At 45.0% G+C, this 23,130-nt stretch overlaps 1 protein-coding gene across 1 annotated transcript in view; it reads left to right on the top strand.

Annotated features, from left to right (window-relative positions):
- PROS1 (protein S) overlaps positions 1-23,130 on the top strand; it is a 37,950-nt gene that overhangs the window by 8,310 nt on the left and 6,510 nt on the right. Inside the window, 10 exon segments of the mRNA XM_035115221.3 lie at positions 897-921; positions 3,705-3,791; positions 11,702-11,824; positions 11,963-12,094; positions 13,146-13,271; positions 17,251-17,372; positions 18,723-18,841; positions 19,027-19,216; positions 19,805-19,972; positions 22,170-22,338. Of these exon segments, the coding sequence (XP_034971112.2) occupies positions 897-921; positions 3,705-3,791; positions 11,702-11,824; positions 11,963-12,094; positions 13,146-13,271; positions 17,251-17,372; positions 18,723-18,841; positions 19,027-19,216; positions 19,805-19,972; positions 22,170-22,338 (1,261 nt within the window).

Consider the following 23,130-nt stretch of genomic DNA (forward strand, 5'->3'; position numbering starts at 1 on the left):
ACATCATTGAGCAAGTGACGGTATATGGGATTTCTCCATATTATGGCTTTAGTTCAAATTTATACAGCTCTTTATAATGCTCTTGTGTCATTTAATTATTGCTCATATTTCATCTTCACTTTGATAGAGAATGACTATGCAACAGAGCTTTTATCAGCTCTTGTTACTGATATTTTAATTTGCTGGAAGCCACCCAGAATGGCTGGGGCAACCCAGTCAGATGGGTGGCATATAAATAATAAATTATTGTTATTGTTAGGTCAGGTGGCCCTTAGCACTTGACCATGATCCCAGACTATACACTGATGTCTTTAAGGTGTGACCTTAAAATTATGGAACCTCCAGGTTCTAGAGCAGGCATCCCCAAACTGCGGCCCTCCAGATGTTTTGGCCTACAACTCCCATGATCCCTAGCTAACAGGACCAGTGGTCAGGGAAGATGGGAATTGTAGTCCAAAACATCTGGAGGGCCGAAGTTTGGGGATGCCTGTTCTAGAGTGACCAAGCAAAGATGCCCCATCTCATTCTTTGAAATCACAAATGAGATTGAATAGTGAGCTCAGTAACAGGTTCTTAGCCACATAATTTGAAAGGATAACGTAACCTGATCTCAAGTTTGATGGTTCCTCAAGAAGTATTTTCAAAGTTAGGCTGTTTTGCCGCACTTTACTTAATAAATATTTTGTGAGTTGCATTAAAAAACTATTTAATTAAACTATTAAACAAGCAGCAAATACTAAAAATGGATAAATTCAGTTTCTTTATGACCTATTACAGTTACAGCACAAGCAAATTTTAATTATCATCCTAAGCAGTGCAAACAATTAACCTGTTTCTCCTATTTGATTTACATTCTAATGGGATCTGCCTTTCTTCCTTTTTCTTTTTAAACACAGGATTATTTCTACCCCCGATATTTAGGTAAGTTTCATTTTAAAAAGCACAAATTTATTTACTTATTTAACATTTAGATGACAAAAAAGAACATTTTTTTTCTTCAAAAGATTTTAGGAGAAAATTGGATTTGCAGTTAGTGAGACTGCTTAATGTGATTATATTTGCAAAGCATGTAAGTACTTGTCTGTCTGGGTAGCATCTCCCATTATAGCTGCCCCACTGTGACACTATATGGGGTGCTTTTCATTGAAAGCAGGATGCACAGCACAGAACTGTTCTCTGTTAATGCCATATTTTCTTCAATCCAGCAAGACTAGCATCTCCCTATGAGATCACCCACTGCCCTGCTTTCTAGCTTCTGTCTGCAGTAGCAATTATTGGGAGAAAGTTTTCTTAGGAGCAATTATGTCATTGAAAGAAGACTGACTAAAGACTTCGCCAAACGGCCTCAGCCCAGTATACCCAAAGGAGCGTCTCCACTCCCATCGTTCAGCCCAGACACTGAAGTCAAGCACCGAGGGCCTTCTGGCGGTTCCCTCACTGCGAAAAGTGAGGTTACAGGGAACCAGGCAGAGGGCCTTCTCGGTGGTGGCACCCACCCTGTGAAACGCCCTCCCATCAGATGTCAAGGAAATAAACAATTATCTGACTTTTAGAAGACATCTGAAAGCATCCTGGTTTAGGGAAGTTTATAATGTTTGATATTTTATCATGTTTTTAATATTCTGAGAGTGGCTGGGGAGGCCCGGCCAGAGGGGCAAGGTATTGTTGTTGTTGTTGTTGTTGTTGTTGTTGTTCACCAAGCCATATGGGGCCCTCTTCCCTTTAATGCTGTCTCTGTGGCACCAATATATGGGCAAGTAGCACAACCACACAGGCAGGTGAGGTCATGCAATACCCCCACCCACCCACACATGCTTTCCACATGCTTTTCCCATGTGGTGGCAATCAGATGGGAAAGATTCATGAAATGGGACCCACAAGTTGAAATAGTTACCTTGGCCACTTCCTTCCATATGAGTTTCATTGTGGTAATCAGAGCAAGCATTGCTTTGTGCCCCAACAAAAGTAAATATGCATCTGGCATAAATGGGGAGCGACATTTTTGTCAATTCTGAAACACCTTCCCCTGGAAACCTGGCTGACCTCTTTTCTCCCTGCCTTCTGCAAAAAAAGTAAAAAAAAAGAGCTGCTCTTTCAACAGGCCTTTGCTGCTGGCAAAGTTTGATTATCGAGTGACATTCAGGCAAATGGATATTGCTTTTTGTTGGTGTGGTTTTAGATTGTTGTACTGTAGCCTTAGCTGCCCTGGAGGTCACATTCCTGGGACAGAAGGGCATGACCACTTATTTTTTGTCCAAATAAATAAAGCAGCAGCTTTGTGGCTGCGTGTCATTCCACAGTAGGCATAGCAGTATGGGAATTGATCTAAAAGGCATTGAGGGACACATGAAATGGCAGCAAGCCAGATGTTGCTGTCTTTTGCTGCCCGATTTGAAATAATCTCAGCTGAGCTTCATGGGGCTTGCTCAAAGGTAAATGTGTTTAGGATTGTTGCAATACCAGCCAGTTCTTGGGCAGTAATGGCTGATTACTCTGAGATTTCTCATTCTTTCCTTCCCTGTACAGCATTAAGCACTCTTTTTATGCTTGAGCAATCATATTCCTTGTCTACACCCACCTTCTGTACCTGGGAGTGTTTTGTCAGCTTTCTGTTGGTGGGCGCACTATAATGTTGTACTGTCTTGACATGCATTTTATTAAAAAAATGTTTAATCGTATTTAGTACATTTGGTATTTTGTTTTTTGCCAGAATCAGATTGCTATCAGTTGTGAAACCAGGCAGAAATAGTCAGATATGGAGTACCAAAACAAAGTTACATAACTTTACCACTAAAGAACAGTGCTTTTTTCCTGGAAAAATAGGTGCTAGTACTCGCCCTGAAGTTGTCACAGTAAGTGCCATACTTTTTAGCAACAACAAAAGAGAGGTGCTGGTACTGCGTACCCTTGAGTGCCCTCTGGGGGGAAAGCACTGCTAAAGAGTATAATATTATTCAAGCTCTAGCAAAATATGCTACCCATCCCTAGCTCTTATAGATTTCTAGTGCTTGAAGGGACTTACGTTTGAACATCTGGGTGGCCTTCATTTTCTTCCAGTCCTATGATCTCTTTTGTAATGAAAAAGAAATGTGCCTCTTCTGATTCTGACAGGACTTCCATCTGTGCCACAATTTCTAGGCACAATTTCTGTGATTTGTACGGGTCCGAGCATTGCTGATATTTTGTCCTGCCCCTTTCCCCAGGGAAACCCACTTAGACCCATTCCCACAAATCACAGGCTTGTGCCTAGAAATCGCAGCACAAACAGAAGTGTGGGTGATCCCTGAGCTGCGCAAGCAGCAAAACCACATGGTTCTACCATTTCACGTTCAGTCTACAGGTGGAGGATCGAGTTTTTTATTGTTACCTGTGCACATGAAAAGGCAGCATTGAAGGGAGAAGGCTACTTCAAATTCCTTTTGTATGTGGGATGTGGGAGAGCCTTTTAAAAAACAAACAAACTCCCTACAACTCACCAGTAGTCCTCTACAGTCTGAAGCAAGACAATGCCAGAATTCCTCCACTGTGTGATTTAGCTGAATGTGGAAGACCGTCCTTAAGAATCTTTAGAACAGTAGATTGTGGTTGTAGTGGTTACTGTCTTTCAATATGGAGCTTGATTTTCCTTGAGAGGGACAGCCCTGAAAAGCAGCCTATAAATATAGTGAATAAATAAACATCTAAAATTGCTTGTGCTTTAACAGAGTGCCTGGCTTCATTTCGAACGGAAATTTTTACGAGTCCATTACAGACTTCCGGGATTCCAGGTGACCTGAGGTCTTGTGTAAAAGGTAAGCATTTGTGGTTATGCATTATTTCTGTCCCAAACTTTCTTGTAACTGACACCAGTTGGTCTACCAGAAATACAGATTGCAGATAGCACAGTTGCTCATGTTGTGTAAACCCAACCCCCCCCACACATTTACTCTGCTTCCAATGCACTCAGCATTAGTCAGAAGCCATATCTATCCTGTATCTATCCTGTCATTTCTTGTGCATTGCTGCCCTTGGATGTGCTTTCCCCCAAACCATCTTCAATCCAAATTGTGAAAAAGAATGACGCAGCTGTGGTTTAAGCCAGTAATGTCTACACAGACTCAGTTTCTCCAGTGCTTTTCCAGCAAGAAGAAGACTTAACCTTTATTCTGAGGCATAGCGTAGAACTATGCAAGTGATGTTGAGGAAGTCTTCAGCCACATTGGGGTCCTTAAAGGACTGGACTCTCCCATTAATGCTGACGCAGAAAAGTGTGGGAAATGTAATGAAGATACAGTGGTCCCTCGACTTACGAATTTAATCCGTCCCGAATGCACATTCGTAGGTCGAAAAGTTTGTAAGTCGAAAAAAGCTGTTTTCCATAGGAATGCATTGGAAACGGAAAAATTTGTAAGTCAAGTAAACCGCATCTAAAATTTGTAAGTCAAGAAAATCCCATCTAAACCGCAACGGTTTTCCTTTCGGATGTCGAAAAAAAGGTAAGCGTGCGACCATTTTTTCCCATCCGTAACTCGCAATTTCATAAGTCGAGTACTTCGTAAGTCGAGGGACCACTGTAATTCTGTATGATGCTGTGCTCTTGAGCTGTGTTTCTGCACCAGAAAATGTCTCCTAGGCCTCTACAACCTCCTTCGTGTAGTCAGGAAATATCATGATTTTATCACTGTTTTGGCCCCATCTTAGCTCTCCATGCCCTCTGCAATGTCTTCTTTGACTGGGTATCTAAGAACTTTGTCCACAAAGTCCCAGAGTTTATTTTCATCATGGGGTCGAGGAAATGGGCTGTGGTTTGCATGTGCAGCCTGAGGCATAATTAAGGGAGACAACATCTCCCTTAACAGGGCTGCCACAAATGTTGAAAGCTTTCCCCTGTCTTGGCCCTTCCTGAACCCCAATAACGGGTACTGTAAATTTCTACAACATGAATTTGATTCTAGGGCTCTGAAAAAGTTGGAGACAATTGTACTAAATTCTTGACTGATTCTAGTGGTTCCTTTCTTTTTATCCAACTCCAAACATTGCAGTTCATTCAATCTGTTTGATCAGGTGCAAACAGCTTTGATAACCATTGTGGCTGGAAAGGCAATATATAGATTATTTCAAATAAATAAACACATCCAAAGTATGGTGTAAGACATGAGTAAGAAGCAATCCCCCCCCAGAAGCAGCAGCTTTCCTTTGCTGTAAATGTTCCTTCCCATTGTTCTTATTGCAACATATTCTAGGTGTTTGAAAACAGATCCCAAGCAAAGCATACATTCTAATCCTTAAGCATCCGTCTCTGTCTTTTGTCCTTGAGAACAGATAAGGGCAAAAAGGAATCCTTGATCATTATCACACCTGCAGTCAGAGATGGAACATGGCTCCCAGACTGCTGTGCTAGCATGCCTGCAGTCACAAATTAAAGTGTGTTCTTATTCATCCCTTGTCTCTCTCTCTCTTACTCTCATTAGAGGCTCTTGGGGGGTGGCAGGGAAGTGTGAGCAAATTATCTTGCTGAATAGTCTCTAGTGAGGAGCGTCGCTGTACTTGATGTTAATTTTATTCCTCATATGTGCTTGTGCCATAAAACAGTTGTCACAGATTACCCACTGGAGAAGCTCCAATGATATTACAAGCAGCGACAACAAAAAAATGTTGTAACTGCGACTTCATATCCTGGCAATCCAGGCCCGAAAATTCTGTAGCATCTCAAGCTAATATGACAGGCATCCCCAAACTCAGCCCTCCAGATGTTTTGGGACTACAATTCCCACCATCCCTGACCACTGGTCCTGTTAGCTACAGATGATGGGAGTTGTAGTGCCTGCAATATGAGATGCACCGGGCTTGCAGCAGCAGCAGCAGTGATATACCAGGAGTATCGGCGCCTCCTGCCCTGCAGCAAGCACTTTGTGTCTCAGCAGTGCCACAAGTCTTAGCATTCCCACATAAGAATTTTTGAAGTGGTTGGTTGATGCGCCTGAAATCATAACACTTGATCTCACTGTTCGGTGGATCCCAAGGTGCCTTAGGGACACTACGGTTGCCTCCAGACTGTCACTATTTCTACTGGAGAGATTCAGGTGCATACCAGGTATTTAGGCTTGTGCAATTAAAATGGATTAAAGTGTTCTGTAACCCTGGCAACTGTTTCTATAGGGCTGAAGAAGAAGAAACCTCTCTGGATCTGATTCTTAAAGGCCGCATATGTAGGGGGCAACCGTAACTCTTGAGGAATTTCCACCCACTTCATCAGAAATAGGAAGCTTACTATTGTTCAGACTGGTGAAAGAAGTTGGAAATAAAACCTATGTCAAATGTGCATCCATTAGCTGTGCCCCAAAGACCCCGCAAGGAATAAAATACATTTGGCAGGGCTGAATTGGCTTTGTCAATTATTGTTCCTGTAGAGAAAGGTTTTCTTGTAGAGAAAGGAGTTTGGATTTGATATCCCGCTTTATCATTACCCGAAGGAGTCTCAAAGCGGCTAACATTCTCCTTCCCCTTCCTCCCCCACAACAAACACTCTGTGAGGTGAGTGGGGCTGAGAGACTTCAAAGAAGTGTGACTAGCCCAAGGTCACTGTTATGTACTGAGCTGAATCCTAGAACAATAGGATTCAGAATCAGCGGGAGCTACCCAATCCAACTCCAGGTGGAAGTGAATCCGCAACCTGATTGGCCTGCTGGAGCAGCCAATCAGGCGGCTGGCAGAAGTGAATCTGCTACCTGATTGGCCTGTAGGAGCAGCCAATCAGGCTGCAGGCAAAAGTCAATCCACAATATAATTGGCCCACAGGTGTAGCCCTGAAGTAGCCAATCACGCAAGGCCCATTGTGTAAATAATGTATATAAGCAGATGGTTTTGGGAAAAGAGCGATTCGTCTTCTCTTCTCCTCCTTGATGACTATGAGCTGAATAAAGAGCATGAAATTCACTCTTGACTCCGAGTATATTTCACTGGCGACGAAGGTGGGATCCTGCTGAGCTGACCGCCACCACGCACTGCACCGCAGCACCGCCACCTGCTGCACCGCTGCATCGCACCGTGCATCCAGGCTTCAGCTCCAGGACCCAAGGAACCCAGAATGGCAACCGACAGCAGCTTCTCGCCATTCAAACCAGCATCAGGAGACTGGGAAGGGTACGCCGCCCGTTTCAACTTCCTCCTGCAAGCGAAAGAAGTCACCAACGATGCCATGAAGAGGGCGACATTCTTCAGCGTCTGTGGAGAGGAGACGTTTGAAATCGCCCGGGCTCTCCTTGCACCTAGAGATGTCGCTACCGTCTCTTACAAAACAATAATGGAACGGCTGAAGGAGCACTTCTCACCACAGCCCTCGGTGGTAGCTTGCCGAAATGCCTTCTACGCAAAACGGCAAGCCCCGGGGGAAACCATAACTGGGTTTGTGACCTCCCTCCGCCAAGCCGCCCGGTTATGCAACTTCTCAGAATTGGAGAACATGCTTCGTGACCGCCTCGTCGGTGGCCTGAGGGACGAGATGTTGCAACGACGCCTCTACGCCAAAAAAGACCTCACGTTCCAGATTGCTCTGGAGGAAGCCCTGGCAACCGAAGCCGCCGAGAGGTCAACGCAAGAGGCACGACCGGCCCCGCCATCCCAACCGAGGGTCTACCACGAAGACCTCACCGACGAATCCGAATCTGACAGGGAGGAAGTACACCGAGTACAGCGGCGCACTCAAGCAGCACACACACCACAGCAGCCTCGACGAGAAGGAGGGAACTGTGCAAGCTGCGGGGAGAACCACGAGAGGAGGACCTGTCGTTTCCGCAACGCAGAGTGCAGGCAGTGCAGAAAATTGGGACACATCGCCCGTGTGTGTCGGGCTCGACTCACCCGTCGACAAGCATCAGATGACCGACCCAGGAGCCCCAGGTCACACGGCACCATGCACCAAGGCAACTCGACGGAGATCACGGACTACCAGGTATTCCAGTTGCCCCATCCCAGCACAGAGAAAATTTATATAGAGGTACAGATAGAGGGAGCCCCATGCCGCATGGAGCTGGACACGGGTTCAACTCTATCCATAATCTCGGCCCGAACATTAAGGGAACTGTGCCCTAATGGGGGTCCCAAACTAAGGCCGGCCCCATTCACCCTCCGGGACTTCCAGAAACGTAAGGTCCCTACTATGGGGGTGGGGACCTTCAGGGTGCAATATCGAGGGCGAAAGCAACAATTGGACTTGCTGGTAGTTAAGGGCCCCTACGTTAGCTTACTGGGACTGGCATGGTTTGGACCTCTGGGGCTAGCCGTTACCGGGGTGAACCGCACTAGCTTACAAGTGGACGTGGACGCCATATGCAAAGAGTTTCCAGGGGTTTTCGATGGGGCATTGGGACGATATACAGGACCCCCCATTGCCCTACAGCTAGACCCCGCTGTACGACCCATCAGGCACAAGGCCCGCCGGGTCCCGTTTGCCCTGAAACCCCGCATAGACGAGGAATTGGACCGGCTCGTGGAGCAAGGAGTGCTGGAGCCGGTGCCCAACGCCCCCTGGGAAACTCCAATTGTCACACCCGTCAAGCCTAACGGTTCGGTCCGCATCTGTGCAGACTACAAATGCACCATAAACAAGGCTCTCACGGCCCATGCATACCCAGTGCCAGTGGTCAGCCATGTCCTCGCCACCCTGGCTGGGTCAAAAATCTTTGGCAAACTGGACTTGGCCCAAGCGTATCAACAGTTGCCTGTGGACGAAGCCACAGCAGAGGCTCAGACGATTGTGACGCACAGAGGGGCATTCAGAGTAAAGCGGCTGCAATTTGGCGTTAGCGTGGCACCAGGCATATTCCAGAATCTAATGGACTCTCTCCTTAAAGGGATTCCTGGTGTCACCCCCTTCTTCGATGATGTACTGATCGCCGGGCCCACACCAGAGGAATTTGAGGACCGCCTCCGCTCCGTCCTGCACCGTTTCCAGACGGCGGGCCTCAAGGTGAAGCGGGAAAAGTGTTTACTGGGAGTGCCGCAGGTGGACTTTCTGGGATTTAAGGTGGACGCAGAAGGGGTCCATCCAACCGGTGACAAGGTACGGGCCATTTGTGAGGCCCCAGCGCCCAAGAGCAAGCCCGAACTTCAGTCATTCTTGGGACTATTGAACTTTTACCATGCCTTCCTTCCCCATAAGGCAGCGGTAGCGGAGCCCCTACACAGACTCCTAGATAAAAGGGCCCCTTGGGTGTGGGGCCAGCGACAAAGGGCCGCATTCCAGGCAGTCAAGGACTTGCTCGTCTCGAACTCGGTCTTAGCACACTTCGACGAGAGGCTGCCAGTGGTGCTGGCATGCGACGCCTCTCCCTATGGCATCGGCGCTGTCCTGGGACACCAACTCCCGGATGGAAGAGAGGTGCCGGTGGCATACTTCTCCCAGACGCTTGCTGCAGCCGAACGAAACTACTCACAGATTGACAAGGAGGGTCTGGCAATCGTGAAGGGCGTAAAAAAATTCCATGATTTCTTGTACGGGCGGCCCTTTACCATAGTGACTGACCACAAGCCGTTGCTTGGCCTGTTTGCCCCTGAGAAGCAGACCCCCCAAGTGTTGTCTCCACGTGTCCTCAGGTGGTCAATTTTCCTTGCCGGCTACCAGTATGCACTAATCCACCGCCCTGGGAAGGCGATGGGCCACGCAGACGCCCTCAGCAGACTACCACTACCAGAAACAGGCCCCGACCCAGCGCCTGCGCAAGAGGTTATGACCCTGGAGCTGCTTCCCGACCGACCCATTCAGGCACAAGAAGTTGCGCACCATTCCACAAAAGATAGGGTCATCTCCCGGGTCCTGGACTGGGTGTGGCGAGGATGGCCCAGCAGCAGCCCCGGGCCAGAATTTGCTGGCTACACAAACCGCAAACATGAACTGTCGGCCCACAAGGGGTGCCTGTTATGGGGAAGCAGGGTTGTTGTTCCCCAGCCCCTCCGCAAAAGGGTCCTCACAGCCCTACACGAGACACACCCAGGGGTAGTGAGGATGAAGGCCCTTGCCAGGAGTTATGTGTGGTGGCCGGGGATTGACAGAGAGATAGAGGCCTGGGTCCAACACTGCCAGACCTGCCAAGAATCCCGCCCGGATCCCCCAAGGGCCCCAGTCCAGCCCTGGGAGTCCGCCCGACATCCATGGTCACGCTTGCACGTGGACTTCGCTGGCCCCTTCCAGGGAAAAACATTCTTCATAGTGGTGGATTCCTACACCAAATGGCTGGAGGTCGCACTGGTACCATCCACTTCTACGGCGGCAGCCATCCGGGTACTACGTAAGCTGTTTGCGACCCACGGACTCCCTGACACCCTCGTCTCGGACAATGGAACCGCATTCACGTCAGAGGAGTTCCAGACCTTCACAGCGCAGAACGCCATCCGCCACATCCGCTCAGCACCATTCCACCCTGCCACCAATGGCCAAGCGGAGCGCATGGTGCGGACCACCAAGGACAGCCTCCGCCGCATGACACAAGGGGACTGGGAATACCGCCTTGCCGCATTTCTTCTAGCACAGCACAGCACCCCAAGCACAACGACGGGCCGGAGCCCAGCTGAATTACTAATGGGCCGGCGCCTTGCAACTAGACTGGACCGACTTCACCCCGACAGAGCTCAGGATGAGGTAGTGGTGGGGAAAGGCAGGAACCCCCGGACAATTGTGGCCCAGGACCCAGTGTATGCAAAGAATTTTGGGGCAGGCCCAGCATGGGTACCCGCCACAGTCACCAAGGTGACCGGTCCCGTGTCGTACGAGGTACTAACGGAAGGGGGGCAATGTTGGCGCCGCCACTGCGACCAGATACGGCGACGATTCCCAGGAGGAACCCGGGAGGAGAGCGGGACAGAGGGGTCCCAAGGGGACAGCAGGGCAGTGAGGCCTGTAGAGCGAGAGGGGTGGGCAGAGGAAGCAGAAGCAGTAGGCACAGAGGGGCGCCCCGAGGCTGGAAGGACACCGGAACCAGAGCTACAACCTAGTGGTTCAGTGGCGCCAGACCAGACAGCCCCGGCACAGCCAGCAGCCTCGGAACACGAGCCAGAACCAGAACCCCTGACCAAGGAACACCCCAGGCCACAACGCACACGGAGGCGGCCAGCAGATCTTGGGGACTACGAATGCAACTTCCCGGGCAGGACTGGAACTTAGAGGGGAGGGGTGTTATGTACTGAGCTGAATCCTAGAACAATAGGATTCAGAATCAGCGGGAGCTACCCAATCCAACTCCAGGTGGAAGTGAATCCGCAACCTGATTGGCCTGCTGGAGCAGCCAATCAGGCGGCTGGCAGAAGTGAATCTGCTACCTGATTGGCCTGTAGGAGCAGCCAATCAGGCTGCAGGCAAAAGTCAATCCACAATATAATTGGCCCACAGGTGTAGCCCTGAAGTAGCCAATCACGCAAGGCCCATTGTGTAAATAATGTATATAAGCAGATGGTTTTGGGAAAAGAGCGATTCGTCTTCTCTTCTCCTCCTTGATGACTATGAGCTGAATAAAGAGCATGAAATTCACTCTTGACTCCGAGTATATTTCAGTCACCCAGCAGCTGCATGCGGAGGAGCGGAGACACGAACCCGGTTCCTCAGATTACGAGTCTACTGCTCTTAACCACTACACCACACTGGCTCTCCAGAAAAGATGAACTACCAAGATAAAGAAAAGGTGAATCGTAAGACTGACACTTTTTCTGCTTTGTTTGCCTGTCTTTGCAGTAATATCAGACCAGTGTATTCCACTGCCATGCAATGAAGACGGTTATAAGGAATGCAGAGATGGGCAAGCCAAGTTCACCTGTGTCTGTAAACCTGGATGGCAAGGAGAGAAATGTGAAGAGGGTATGTAATCGTAGGTGTTTTTTTCTCCCTACGGTGGAAAATAGAGCTGGCTCACTTTTAAATATATCTTTCCATATCAAACAACCACTATTGATGCAAGCCATTTCTTAGTGAAGGTTTTGTTTTGTTTTCCCCTAGATATCAATGAATGTGAAGACCTAACAAACAGAAATGGAGGGTGTAGTCAAACTTGTATTAATTTCCCTGGAAGCTACCGTTGTTATTGTGAAGATGGTTATTATATACATCCAAATAAACTGGACTGCGAGGGTAAGGAAGAAGCCAAACATAGAAATGCCAGCAGTACATAAAACAAAAACATAACCTTATTATGTGACAGGACTTATACCTATTGATTGCAGTGCTAAGGTCCAAAGAGGCAGGTATCAACATGTTTGTCTTATATGGAACTGTGTGTATTAGTTACAGGTAAGTAGCCATGTTGGTCTGACGTAGTCAAAGCAAACAAACAAACAAAATTCCTTCCAGTAGCACCTTAGAGACCAACTAAGTTTGTCATTGGCAAACTTAGCAACTCTGGTTGTATTAGCAACTCTGTATTAGCAACTCTGGCCTCAGGAGTTGCAAAGTTTGGGCACATACCAGTAAATCCACTGGTCTTCTCTGAAAATGTAGTCTATTAACAGATGGGATTGGGTCAAACAAGGGGCAGAGGGAAGGCTACACTAATGCCTGGTGTGACCCATGTGTTCACAATGTGCCATCTGTCTAGCTTGCTGCTGAACCATCCACACCATGCAGGGCCCTGGATTGCAATCATACTGCTTAATTAAAAGGAATGGAGGAGCATGTACTGTACTTCCAATATCAAAAATAGCTGCTTAGCCTGATCGCATGGAACCTTGCCACCTGGGTAAGCACATGCAAGGAAAATATAGTGCACATTGAGAAAATAGGGGAAATAAGATAATTATCTCTTGAAAACTGCCCATTCTTATGGCTATCAACTTTTTTAAAAATAGTAAAATGCCTAGATCCTGTGTTTATGGTTTATGCCAGTGATGGCCAAACTTGACTCTTCAACTGTTTTGGGACTACAATTTCCATCATCCCTGACCACTGGTCCTGTTAGCTGGGGATGATGGGAGTTGTAGTCCCAAAACAGCTGGAGGGCCAAGTTTGGCCATGACTGCTTAATGCTGTTCACATTTTGCATATTTCACTTTTTCTTATTGTCTCTTTAGATCCCTTCTGCCCTTGGGTCAAGTGGCAAGAAACAATAGCCAATAGCAGCAGAAATCAAGAAATCAATCCATTCCTTTATTTGTGGGAAATTAATGATAGCATTTTGCATTTACAGACAGGAATGAATGCATGTTGGACCCAAAGATTTGTGGGACAGCACAGTGCAAGAATACTCCTGGGAAGTACAAGTGTGAATGTCCGGCAGGTTATGCCTATAACTCAACCACAAAGAAGTGTGAAGGTAGAACTTTTTTTTTTAAATGATGTTTTAGCTTACCTTTCTTGACGTATTCATCATTATTTTCTGCAGATTTTCCACATTCTATTTAGTTGTGTGTGTGTGTGTGTGTGTGTGTGTGTGTGTGCACCTTTACCATTGGTTTGTTTTATAGATTTCATGCATTGTTGTTTTTTGGCAATGCATAGGCAGTTTAGATTACTTCTCACACAGATTGCAAATGTCACAATGTTGGGACGATGCCACCCAAATTAGCCCTCTTGAGTTTCTACCATCTTGTTTCTAAAACATAAAGGAAGCTGAACGAAGGGAATATTCTTTAAAGAAAACACCATATCCATCAATATATACAACATACGCCCACCCAGAAGCAAAGAAGTCAAATAAATATGTGGAATACAGAAAAATATCTGTATGTATCATCTACATGTGAAGTAGAGAGCCCCATACTATTGTCTTCCTGCCTCCAGGGCTAACCCTACCATTTGGCAGAGTGATGCAGAGGTCAGAGGGGCAGGAAGTGGCAGCAAGATGTAGGACAGAGCTGTGTCTCCTAGCCACCCAAGGTTCCATCAGCTGAAGGGGTTGGGAATAAAACAATAAAAACATTTTAAAGCAGCAACACTGGCCTGCTCTGCACCCCCTAAACTAGCCTACTGTCCAAAATTGCAGTGTCCTATAGTCGGTAAGATTCACCTCCCAGTCCAGTTAGCTTCTGTCCCTATGTAATCTTTTACCATGTGGTTAGTGATGTCTATTTCCACTGTTGAGTTATTTGCATCTCATCCTTCCTTAGGGAGGCTCAAGCCATATTTTTTTGCTTCTGGTGTCAGTTAGGTTCAGAGAAAGTTGCTCCTACATTTCCAGTACCAAAGGTTTTAAACAGGGCCGTCTTAAGTATATTTGGCACTGTGGTGCGGCGGATCCCTCCGGTGCCCCCGCCCCGCCCTGTTTCCCAGCGTGGCGGGTGGGCGGTGCTGCGCGGTGCTGCGCGGCGGGTACAGCGTGGTGGGCAGGTGGGCGCAGCTGCACGGCGCCCCCTGGTGGCACGGCACCCTGGCGCCCTGCACCACCCAGCCTGGCCGTAGGGCCGGCCCTGGTTTTAAAGAACCTTTATGCTTTTTTTTTTTTACATTATTTTAAATCGCCTCAAAAACTGATCTTGAAAGGCTACGTAGAAATGCCAGACAGACAGAAAGAAAGAAGCAAACTTGAACTCTGTGGGACACGCTTCTGAGTAGACATTTTGAGGATTGAGCTAAAAGAGCACCACCTGAGCTCCAAAGCTGAGTAGGAGTTTGGACCTGCCTTATCTATACCCAGACCCAAGACCAGTAGCCATCACACCACACAGATTGCCATGCAAAGTTCCTTCCAAAGTTCTCAGAACATTTTACTAATTTGGTTTGGTTAAAGCAGTTACACACTTCATGTGGCAGATGTGACCTGGAGTCTGCTGCAATGGCCACTCAGAGGCTAGATACTTCCAATCGTGGCACCCTGCTGAATGCTTAAAGCTGTGGCCCACAGGCTATACCTATCTATCCCCCCAAAGCTCCTTTGTGGTACCATCATGCCGATGGGTTTTCTGTGACGTCCCAAAATTTTGTCAACTTTTATTTTAAAAAAGAAGGCTATTTTGTACTGTCCACTCCCACAGGTCCCCTGCTATGATTCTGTGATGTCAAAAGGAATTCCACATTTTCCCATTTATAAAATACAAATTAGCCACACCCATTTTGACTCTGCCCCCTATAACACCCCCGCCTGTTGCTGATGGGTCAGTGCCCGCTTTTAAAGCTATTGGTACGACATCCACACATTGTAAAGTTCTACTGCAGAAAGACTGGTGTAATGCTCATGTATTCACAGAACTGGCACCAGCTGTGTAAAGTGTAAAACCATCCTTGGTCAATGAATTTATTATCTAAGTAAATGATATCTTCCTAGTTAAATCTAAGTATCTTCCATTCTATTTTGCCACGTTTGTGTGACCCAAAATGGGGCAGAAATACTGCAAAAAACAATATTTTTCTGCAGCTGTGGAAGGGTTTAGAATACTTTGCAGTTTAGAATACACTGGAATTCTACTTTCCAGTTTAGAATACACTGGAAATATTTAGCTTGGCGAGTCAGACAATGCACATAAATGCTTAGGCTGCTGCAAAACCAAGCTCTGTGACTTAAATTTTATACATCAGGGCATGATAAGTCTTTATCAGGCAAGCGTGATATTTTAGGAACAGGATTTGCAAGATTTCCTGGGCTTGATCCCAGTGGGATCTTTTCAGGCAGTGGGAGTCTTGTTTACTCTCAGAGGAGGCAAGTTACTAATGCTGTCTTTCACACAGCCTTGCACTTCTAAATTATTTATTGTGCTTAGCCAACAAAGCAGAGAACGTAGTCAGCTTCGCTCAGTCAGGACAAAATGTGTTTTGCCCTGGTCAGCCCACATTTCTTTTCTGAATGAATGCTTCCCAAGCCCCCTGGGCTTTGCAATTTGGCACGCACACTCATCTCCCACTGCAATTGTACCGAGCTGATTTTTGCTTTACAAAGGTAGCATGTATGTATGCGGTGCATAGTGTTTGAGCATATAATATGGACCATTTTGAGATGCTACATTTTTTAAAAAATAGCAATATATCATATCATGGTTAAGGCACCTTGGTCTGAGCTTGCTCGCACAATTTACTCTCTGATTATTATTGCTGTTGTTGTTACTTTTTAGCTTTGCAGCTCATTTCTGTGAATATTTTTCTCCAGCAGTTAGTCATGGTTATGCAGTTCACAGCCACCATAGACATTTTCTAGGCGCTTACATTGACTCCCGAGACAGACGGATGCCAACAAGAACATATTTGTATGAGTGGAATGTGGTTGGTTGGGGAAACTGCTTTTGAGTTGCTGTGATTGAGAAAGACAACCACATAAACTGGAAGCCTAGAGCTAGAAGCAATAGTGGCTGTTTCCCATTAAGGGTGGTAGGGCAGAAGGCAAGGTGGCCAAAGCTAGGTGAAGCCAGAACCAAGGATCGGCAGAGCCAACTAATTCTGCTTTTATTCCCCATCCTCCTCCCTGCTGATTCTTACAAGGGCAAAACCATGACTAGAAGAAGGAAGCAGATAGTCAGTGCCAACTCCCTGGAGTAAGAAGGCAGGCAGGTGAGGGCAGACCAAGGTTGGTGGAGGAGTGCTTCATTCATCTTAATGGACCACCTCCACTAGTCCAAACCTTTGCTCAGTGCAGGATTTGCAATGCAGGATGCAACTGCAGCATCCCTGACAGATTGCAACTCAGCTTCTGCTGAAGTACCTCCAGCAAAGGACCGCCTGAGGCAGCTTGTTCCAATGTCAGGTAGCTCTTACCATTAAGAAGTTTCTCCTGATGCTTAGCCGAAATCTGCTTCCTTGCAATTTCCACCCATTCATTTTCATTCTGCCATCTAAAGGGACCAGTCTTCTGCATGGCAGCCCTTTGGGTGTTTGAAGACACTCTCATGTCTCTTCTTAACCGTCTCTTTTTTCACCTAAACATGGACTAAGGGAGTTAGATTTTCCTATTGTCCTTTGCACATAATGTGAAATTTCATGCATGCTGCACCTTAAGATGCATGAAAATAAACATTCAGTAGGCTGGCAAAACTTGTAACAAAGTTTGATGAAGTTGGTGGCGGTAGTCTAGGATTACAAAACTGGAGTGTGGGTGAAGTATCTGCTAAGCCACAATACCTAACTGGTGGGCTGCATTTGGGTTTATTGTCCACAGACCGTTCAATTTTACAGTAGATGAATGTCAAATTCATTTTTGGAAAAAGGCACGGGGACCATGGAGCCATTACCTGGAATTTGCATGCCATGTAACTTAACAGTGGATGTGTTGAGCAATCCCAACACTGCCTGAGCTTCATGCCACTTAAATGTCAGTTTGCTTCCCAGGAGGTTGGGCTTGTGATAAGCTGCATTTTCCCATTTCACTACAGATGTGGATGAATGTGCGGAAAATGCCTGTTCCCAAATGTGTGTCAATGCTCCTGGAAGCTACACCTGCTATTGTGATGGCAAGAAGGGCTTCAAGCTTTCTAAGGACATGAGAACTTGTGAGGTGAAGTATCCCCTCCTTCCTTTCCTTGGAAAGTAATATTCATCCCCAATGAGGCTGAGAAAAACCACACATGCACCAGCCACTTGTCCAAAATGGTCCAGTATATGGCAGGGGAATGTAAACTGGGTCCACATAAAGCTGGTCCTCGCTCCCCACCTCAGTTGCTTCCAGTTTGTTGCTTCCCAATTCAAATGACTGGTTTTGACCTATAAGTCCCTCTATGGCTTGGAACCCCAATACCTAAAGGAAATCTAACCTCATACATGTGCCCTGAGGTCATTGATGGAGACCCTTCATTGAGTGTATCCATAAAATTAAATTTGCAGGGGTTTTCTAGCACTTCAAAAACTTCTAAATCCTGCTGGACCAGAGACAACACAAGGGGGAAACAATTAATAATGGCATGTCCATATCATAACACTTTCAATGGTCCTGCAAATGATTGTCTCTTTCGCTGTTCTCCAAAGTAAGTGTTTATAATAGGTTCAAAACCTGTGTTTGTACTATCCATCACTAGTATAGTTGTTTTATAACGTTAACACGCGGCTCCACTTTTTCAAAAATAATTTAATTCTCTTGCAGCAAGCTAAAAATTCATAAGAGGTGAAGTAAGTGGGCAAAGCAGTTTAACATGCACACTTCTTGCTGAGGAAACCATGAGGCTGTGCACTATTTCAATGAAAACATTCCTCTATGAATAGCTTCCTTTATACTTCTTTGGCAAGGCTGGGCATGTTGAAATGTATTCAGACAGCTACCACTTAAAACAAGCTTTGACGCAGTTCAATGTAGTGGGGCTTAAATAGTTCACAGATCAAAGGTTGTTATTGTGCTTGAACATACTTAAGAGAACCTAGTGAGTGGTAGTTAACTGTGATTTAATGATTAGGCAACCTGGGGTGTGATTCCATTCCCTGAAGATAATGGAACTGGCAAGCAGGCCATTTATCTTCCGAGTAAATATTGCCCTAGAAGATTTCAGCTTCACAGGTTTATTTTTTAAAACTAGGCAGAATAAACAGAAGTCTTTGTTAATCTGGGCAGGATTATTAACAGTCTCCCCTTTAGTGGGTGGAAACTGTTTCCAAATCTAATGTGTGGGAAATTCAGTACCAGGAACCAGTTAAATTAAAGATCATTCCAGTATAATCAATATTATTGCTTATGTGTAAAATCTCCTCACTGCATGGTGACTGCAAGAGCCAACGTACATGGAGATAGTTGGGGAGGGGGTAGTTGCTTGAATTCATCCTATTGATTAGGAATAAATTACAAAAACTGGCCCAGAACAGAAATGTGGACTCACTTGATCAAAACATAATGTAACATTTCGTTTCCTGTTATGTCTAGGTTGTACAGGATTGTCTCGCCCTGAATCTTGAAAAGTATTATGAATTGCTTTATCTGGCAGAGCAATCTTCAGGGATCCCTGTTTTGTATTTAAGGTTCAGATTGCCAGAAGTTACAAGGTAAGTGGATATCAGTATGAATGCACATTTAGTCCTATGTATTATTATCAGTGGCTATTGAATAGCAGTGTGCAGCTCTCCTACCAGCACCATTTATTAATTGTATTGCCGTTCTGTTCTTAAAGTACAGATCCAGTTTCTTTATCAGTCATACTTCATTCTCCCCCTTCCTAACCTCAACCCAGATTTTCTGCAGAATTTGACTTCCGGACTTACGATAATGAGGGTGTTATACTGTATGCCGAGTCCCACGACAACACAGAATGGTTTTTGCTTGCACTGCGAGATGGAAAGATTGAAATTCAATTCAAGAATGAACTGGCAACCAAAGTAACAAGCGGTGGCAAAGCCATTAATGATGGTTTGTGGCACATGGTAAGCCCCCTCCCCTGTGAGTTAGGAAACTGAACATTGAATTGCTTATAAAAGAAGAAGCCACTTTTAAAGCCCCTTGATGAATACGCAATACTAGCTTCAGATTGTCGATTTCACAAAATACTTTCATGTCCTCAAAATACTTCCATGTCTTCATAATAAAAGAACCCTCCATCGGAGCTTTGAGTCTAAGATTCGAGACAGTTATTATTCTTCATTCAGACAAGAGGAGCTCATACTGGCATTTTCTAAAGAATGGCAGGAAAAGCTGGAAAATTCATTTCTAGCGGATCCTGCCCTTTGTGAGCACATGCACTTGTGTGGATATCGTTTCATGTTAAAGGCTTCTGGGCGGGGAAATTCATGGACCCAACACTTCTGTATATGGATCTGTATATGGATGTATCCACATACTATCGGTGTGCACACATCCTGAGTGCTGGAAACAGGTGGTTTTTGTTTTTTGTTTTAACCAAACTGAGCTTTTTCCTTGTGCCAGTCAAAGCAGAATGCTTTCTGAATACAGATCCCCTTTGTTGGTTTAGGATGACTTCTCTCAACATTCATATCTGTTTCCTTTACCTTCAGATCTCCGTGGAAGAACTAGAGCACAGCATCAGTGTAAAAATAGCAAAAGAAGCAGTTATGAGCATCAATAGCCCAAGAAATCTTTTTAAGCCCTCCAATGGCTTTCTGGAGACAAAGGTGTATATTGCAGGACTACCTCGCAAAGTGGACAGCGCTCTCATTAAACCGGTAATTGTTTTCAGTGCTAATGTCACACATTGTTGTGTTATCTCCTTCATTGTTATTAGAGTTAATGCATTCCCCCCCCCACTTTTAAAAACATCATCATGGACAATATTTCCTGAGATCTATTTGTACCACTGCATTCGAGTGGCCAGCGAGAGATTATCCTTTCAGGTAGATTTGTGAATTTCATTATTTAGTTTTATTGTTAGAACATAGGGCATAACACATCCACTTTGTAGATTAATCTACAAGTCTGGCCTTCCTAGTTCCAGGTAATTCCAGACCCCAGATAGAAAGAAAAGAAAAAAAGTAAACGCATTAGTTTGAAAGGCATTCAAGTTGGGGAGACTTTGAACAGAAACAAATATTCAAGGAAGCATGCAACCAATTGCATCTTCTGCTGCAGATTCATGTCAGTGAAAAGGGAAGCCATCCTGGAATGGAGGAAAAAGTGGTCCAGTGCATTGAGGGTTGTAATGGAGAGGACTAGAATAGGGCTACTAAGCTTGGAAACACCAAATCTGCAACAGGCCCATTTGTGCTAGCAGTTTTGTGCTGGAATTACTGCTAGATTTATTTGTTTAGAAGATTTGTATCCTGCCATTTGGCCACATTATAGCAGAAATATATGCTACTGTAAGAAAAAGGAAACAAAGTGCAAAGTTACCAGAGCAACAGTAAACTAATTGTAGCAGCAGGATGCAGCTTAGAAACAGTCCAAAATCCAGTGAAATTCAAGTGTTTTGACTTAAAGATCCAAGGAGAAGGAGCTTGCTGAGTTTTCCAAGGAAGGACATTCCATAATAATAATAATAATAATAATAATAATAATAATAATACCCTGCCCATCTGGCTGGGTTCCCCCAGCCATTCCATATCCTTGAAACCACTCCTGCAAAACAAGGGGCAGACAAAAGAAGCAGCTTTAAGTTTCAAGCATCATAGAATTGTAGTTATCTAGTCCAAGCACCCACAATGCAGGAATCCTGCCCTGGGTGGGCTCAACCCCTCACCTTCTGGTTAACAGCCAGATGCACTGACCCCCTGGACTCTTGCAGCAACAGTGGTAAAAAGGAAAGGAATTTAAAGGGTTCTTAGACTCCTTATGCAGCATTTGCATACAAACAAACAAACTCTGGCCACAATGGAAGTTGTCCTGGTGTGGGAACACTGCACATAAAAAAAACCCAGCACACAGGTTAAAAACCTTGTAAGTGTGAACACTGGCCCTATGGAACATTTAAATTGAGGGTTCTTTTTATCTAGCTTGATGGGCGTATAATTAAAGTTTCTTTTTGAGAACCAGTCAGCCCACAGAAAGCTGTCTCCATACTGCAAGCTCTTTTTTTACGAGAGTTACATAGAAATTGGCTTGTCCAAAAATTAGAATTGAGGTCCTATTTTTCATTCCTTGCTGTCCAGTTGACAAAAAATAAAATCCACCTCTGAAGAAAGAGCAAAAAGCAAAATTGAGCTGCACCACACAGGCACTGACAGTTCTTTTGCTAGATAAAACCCCACTGTGTGATCTAATAAAAGTTTTGTATGTTACTTCAGAGACGGACAAAAAACTCTTGATCCCAAGCAGATTTTTCTTTCTTTCCTGAACTGTGATGGGGGTGGAAGCAGACCCATGCTCATTGCAATTGCTGTGTCAGGGTGACTATGCATTTCCAGAATAAGAGAAAAAGAACATGAATCTGTCTTCTCTCACCTCCAGTTCTTTTCTTCTGCTGACATGCAAACCTTGTGACATTTATCAATTCTTGTAGAGGGGTGAAACTATAGTATACATTGTTGGATTTATGGCAAGTTATGGACACAATTCATTTTGCAGCTAAGTACATGATCTGGGAAATCTTGCGTATTGCTGTAAAGTCTGTGGGAATTCTGTGGCAAATAGAGAGCCTGTGGTTGGTGGTGAAATGTTTGGGCAAATTGGAAAAAAATGCTTACTTTCCTATTAAACCTCAATGTACTCATTTAACAACATATAATATACCATTTATAATTTTGTTAGCATATAAAATTATACTATATGATATGGCATATTTATAAAACTTACATAGTACATTTTTACCAAAAAAGAAAAAAAAGAAGAAAAAAGTGTCTAGATGACATTTTGTAACATGTAGTATGGGATATGTTTTTGGACCATTGTGGATTGCCACAAACAGTGCTGCAACTTCTTCTTCTTCAGATTAACCCACGCCTGGATGGGTGTATCCGCGCCTGGAACTTGTTGAATCAGGGAAATTCTGGTGTAAAAGACATCATTCAGCAGAAAGAAAGCAAACACTGTTTAATAAGTGTTGGGCAAGGATCTTACTATCCTGGCACTGGAGTAGCCAAGTTTCATATTAACTACAGTAAGTAATTCTTGCACTTTCTCTGAAAACATCTTTCAGCTGGGGTAGTTACTATATTTAAGGAACAGCGCAGAGAGAGGGGAGGGTGTTGTCTTTCACTTTGCCTTCAGTGCAATCAGTGGAACTATTAAAATGTTCTCCATCTAACCATGTGGGTAGTAGGCTTGCTGTGGTACCAGAATTCCCAAAGTAGGAGGCAGTGTCCTCTATTTAGTTTGAGTTATTTCTCAGGCCTCAGCTCTGCTTCTGTATATGGCAGATGAAACACCAGAGCACATTTTTAGTACAGGCCTCCTGCCCCATTTCATTCCTAGGGAGATATATAGTGGTTCCTACCCTACCATCTTTCAAGACACCTTTTCATTTCAAAATATTTAAGAAGCAGCATTCTGATTTTTTTAATGTAATTGCTTTTGTTTCAATATAATATTTCAAGGTTTTAATTTTACTGTGGAATGGTTTTGATGCACGCTTGGGAGGGTTTTGCCCTGAGGCGGGACGTAGTTTTTTTGAAACATATATAAGTAAACACTTCTAGACCAGACCATCAAGGGAGACAAAAGGAAGGACTGTAGGCAGTCCTTCAGATTTAGACAGCCTAAATTGTTGTCAGGATGTGATTCTAACTAGATTATTGGGTGAAAAGCTTCTTGTGATGTGCTGTAGATCAACAGCTACCCATTTTCTGTGAACATTGTAATCATACAGTTTGACCAATAACCAAGAATAAGTACGTCAGGGCAACTGGCACACACTGATCCTGTTCTTTATCAGGGCCCTGGGAAGACGTCA

Source organism: Zootoca vivipara, chromosome 4 (assembly GCF_965207765.1).
Source record: "Zootoca vivipara chromosome 4, rZooViv2.hap1.1, whole genome shotgun sequence".
NCBI classification, from domain to species: Eukaryota; Metazoa; Chordata; class Lepidosauria; order Squamata; family Lacertidae; genus Zootoca; species Zootoca vivipara.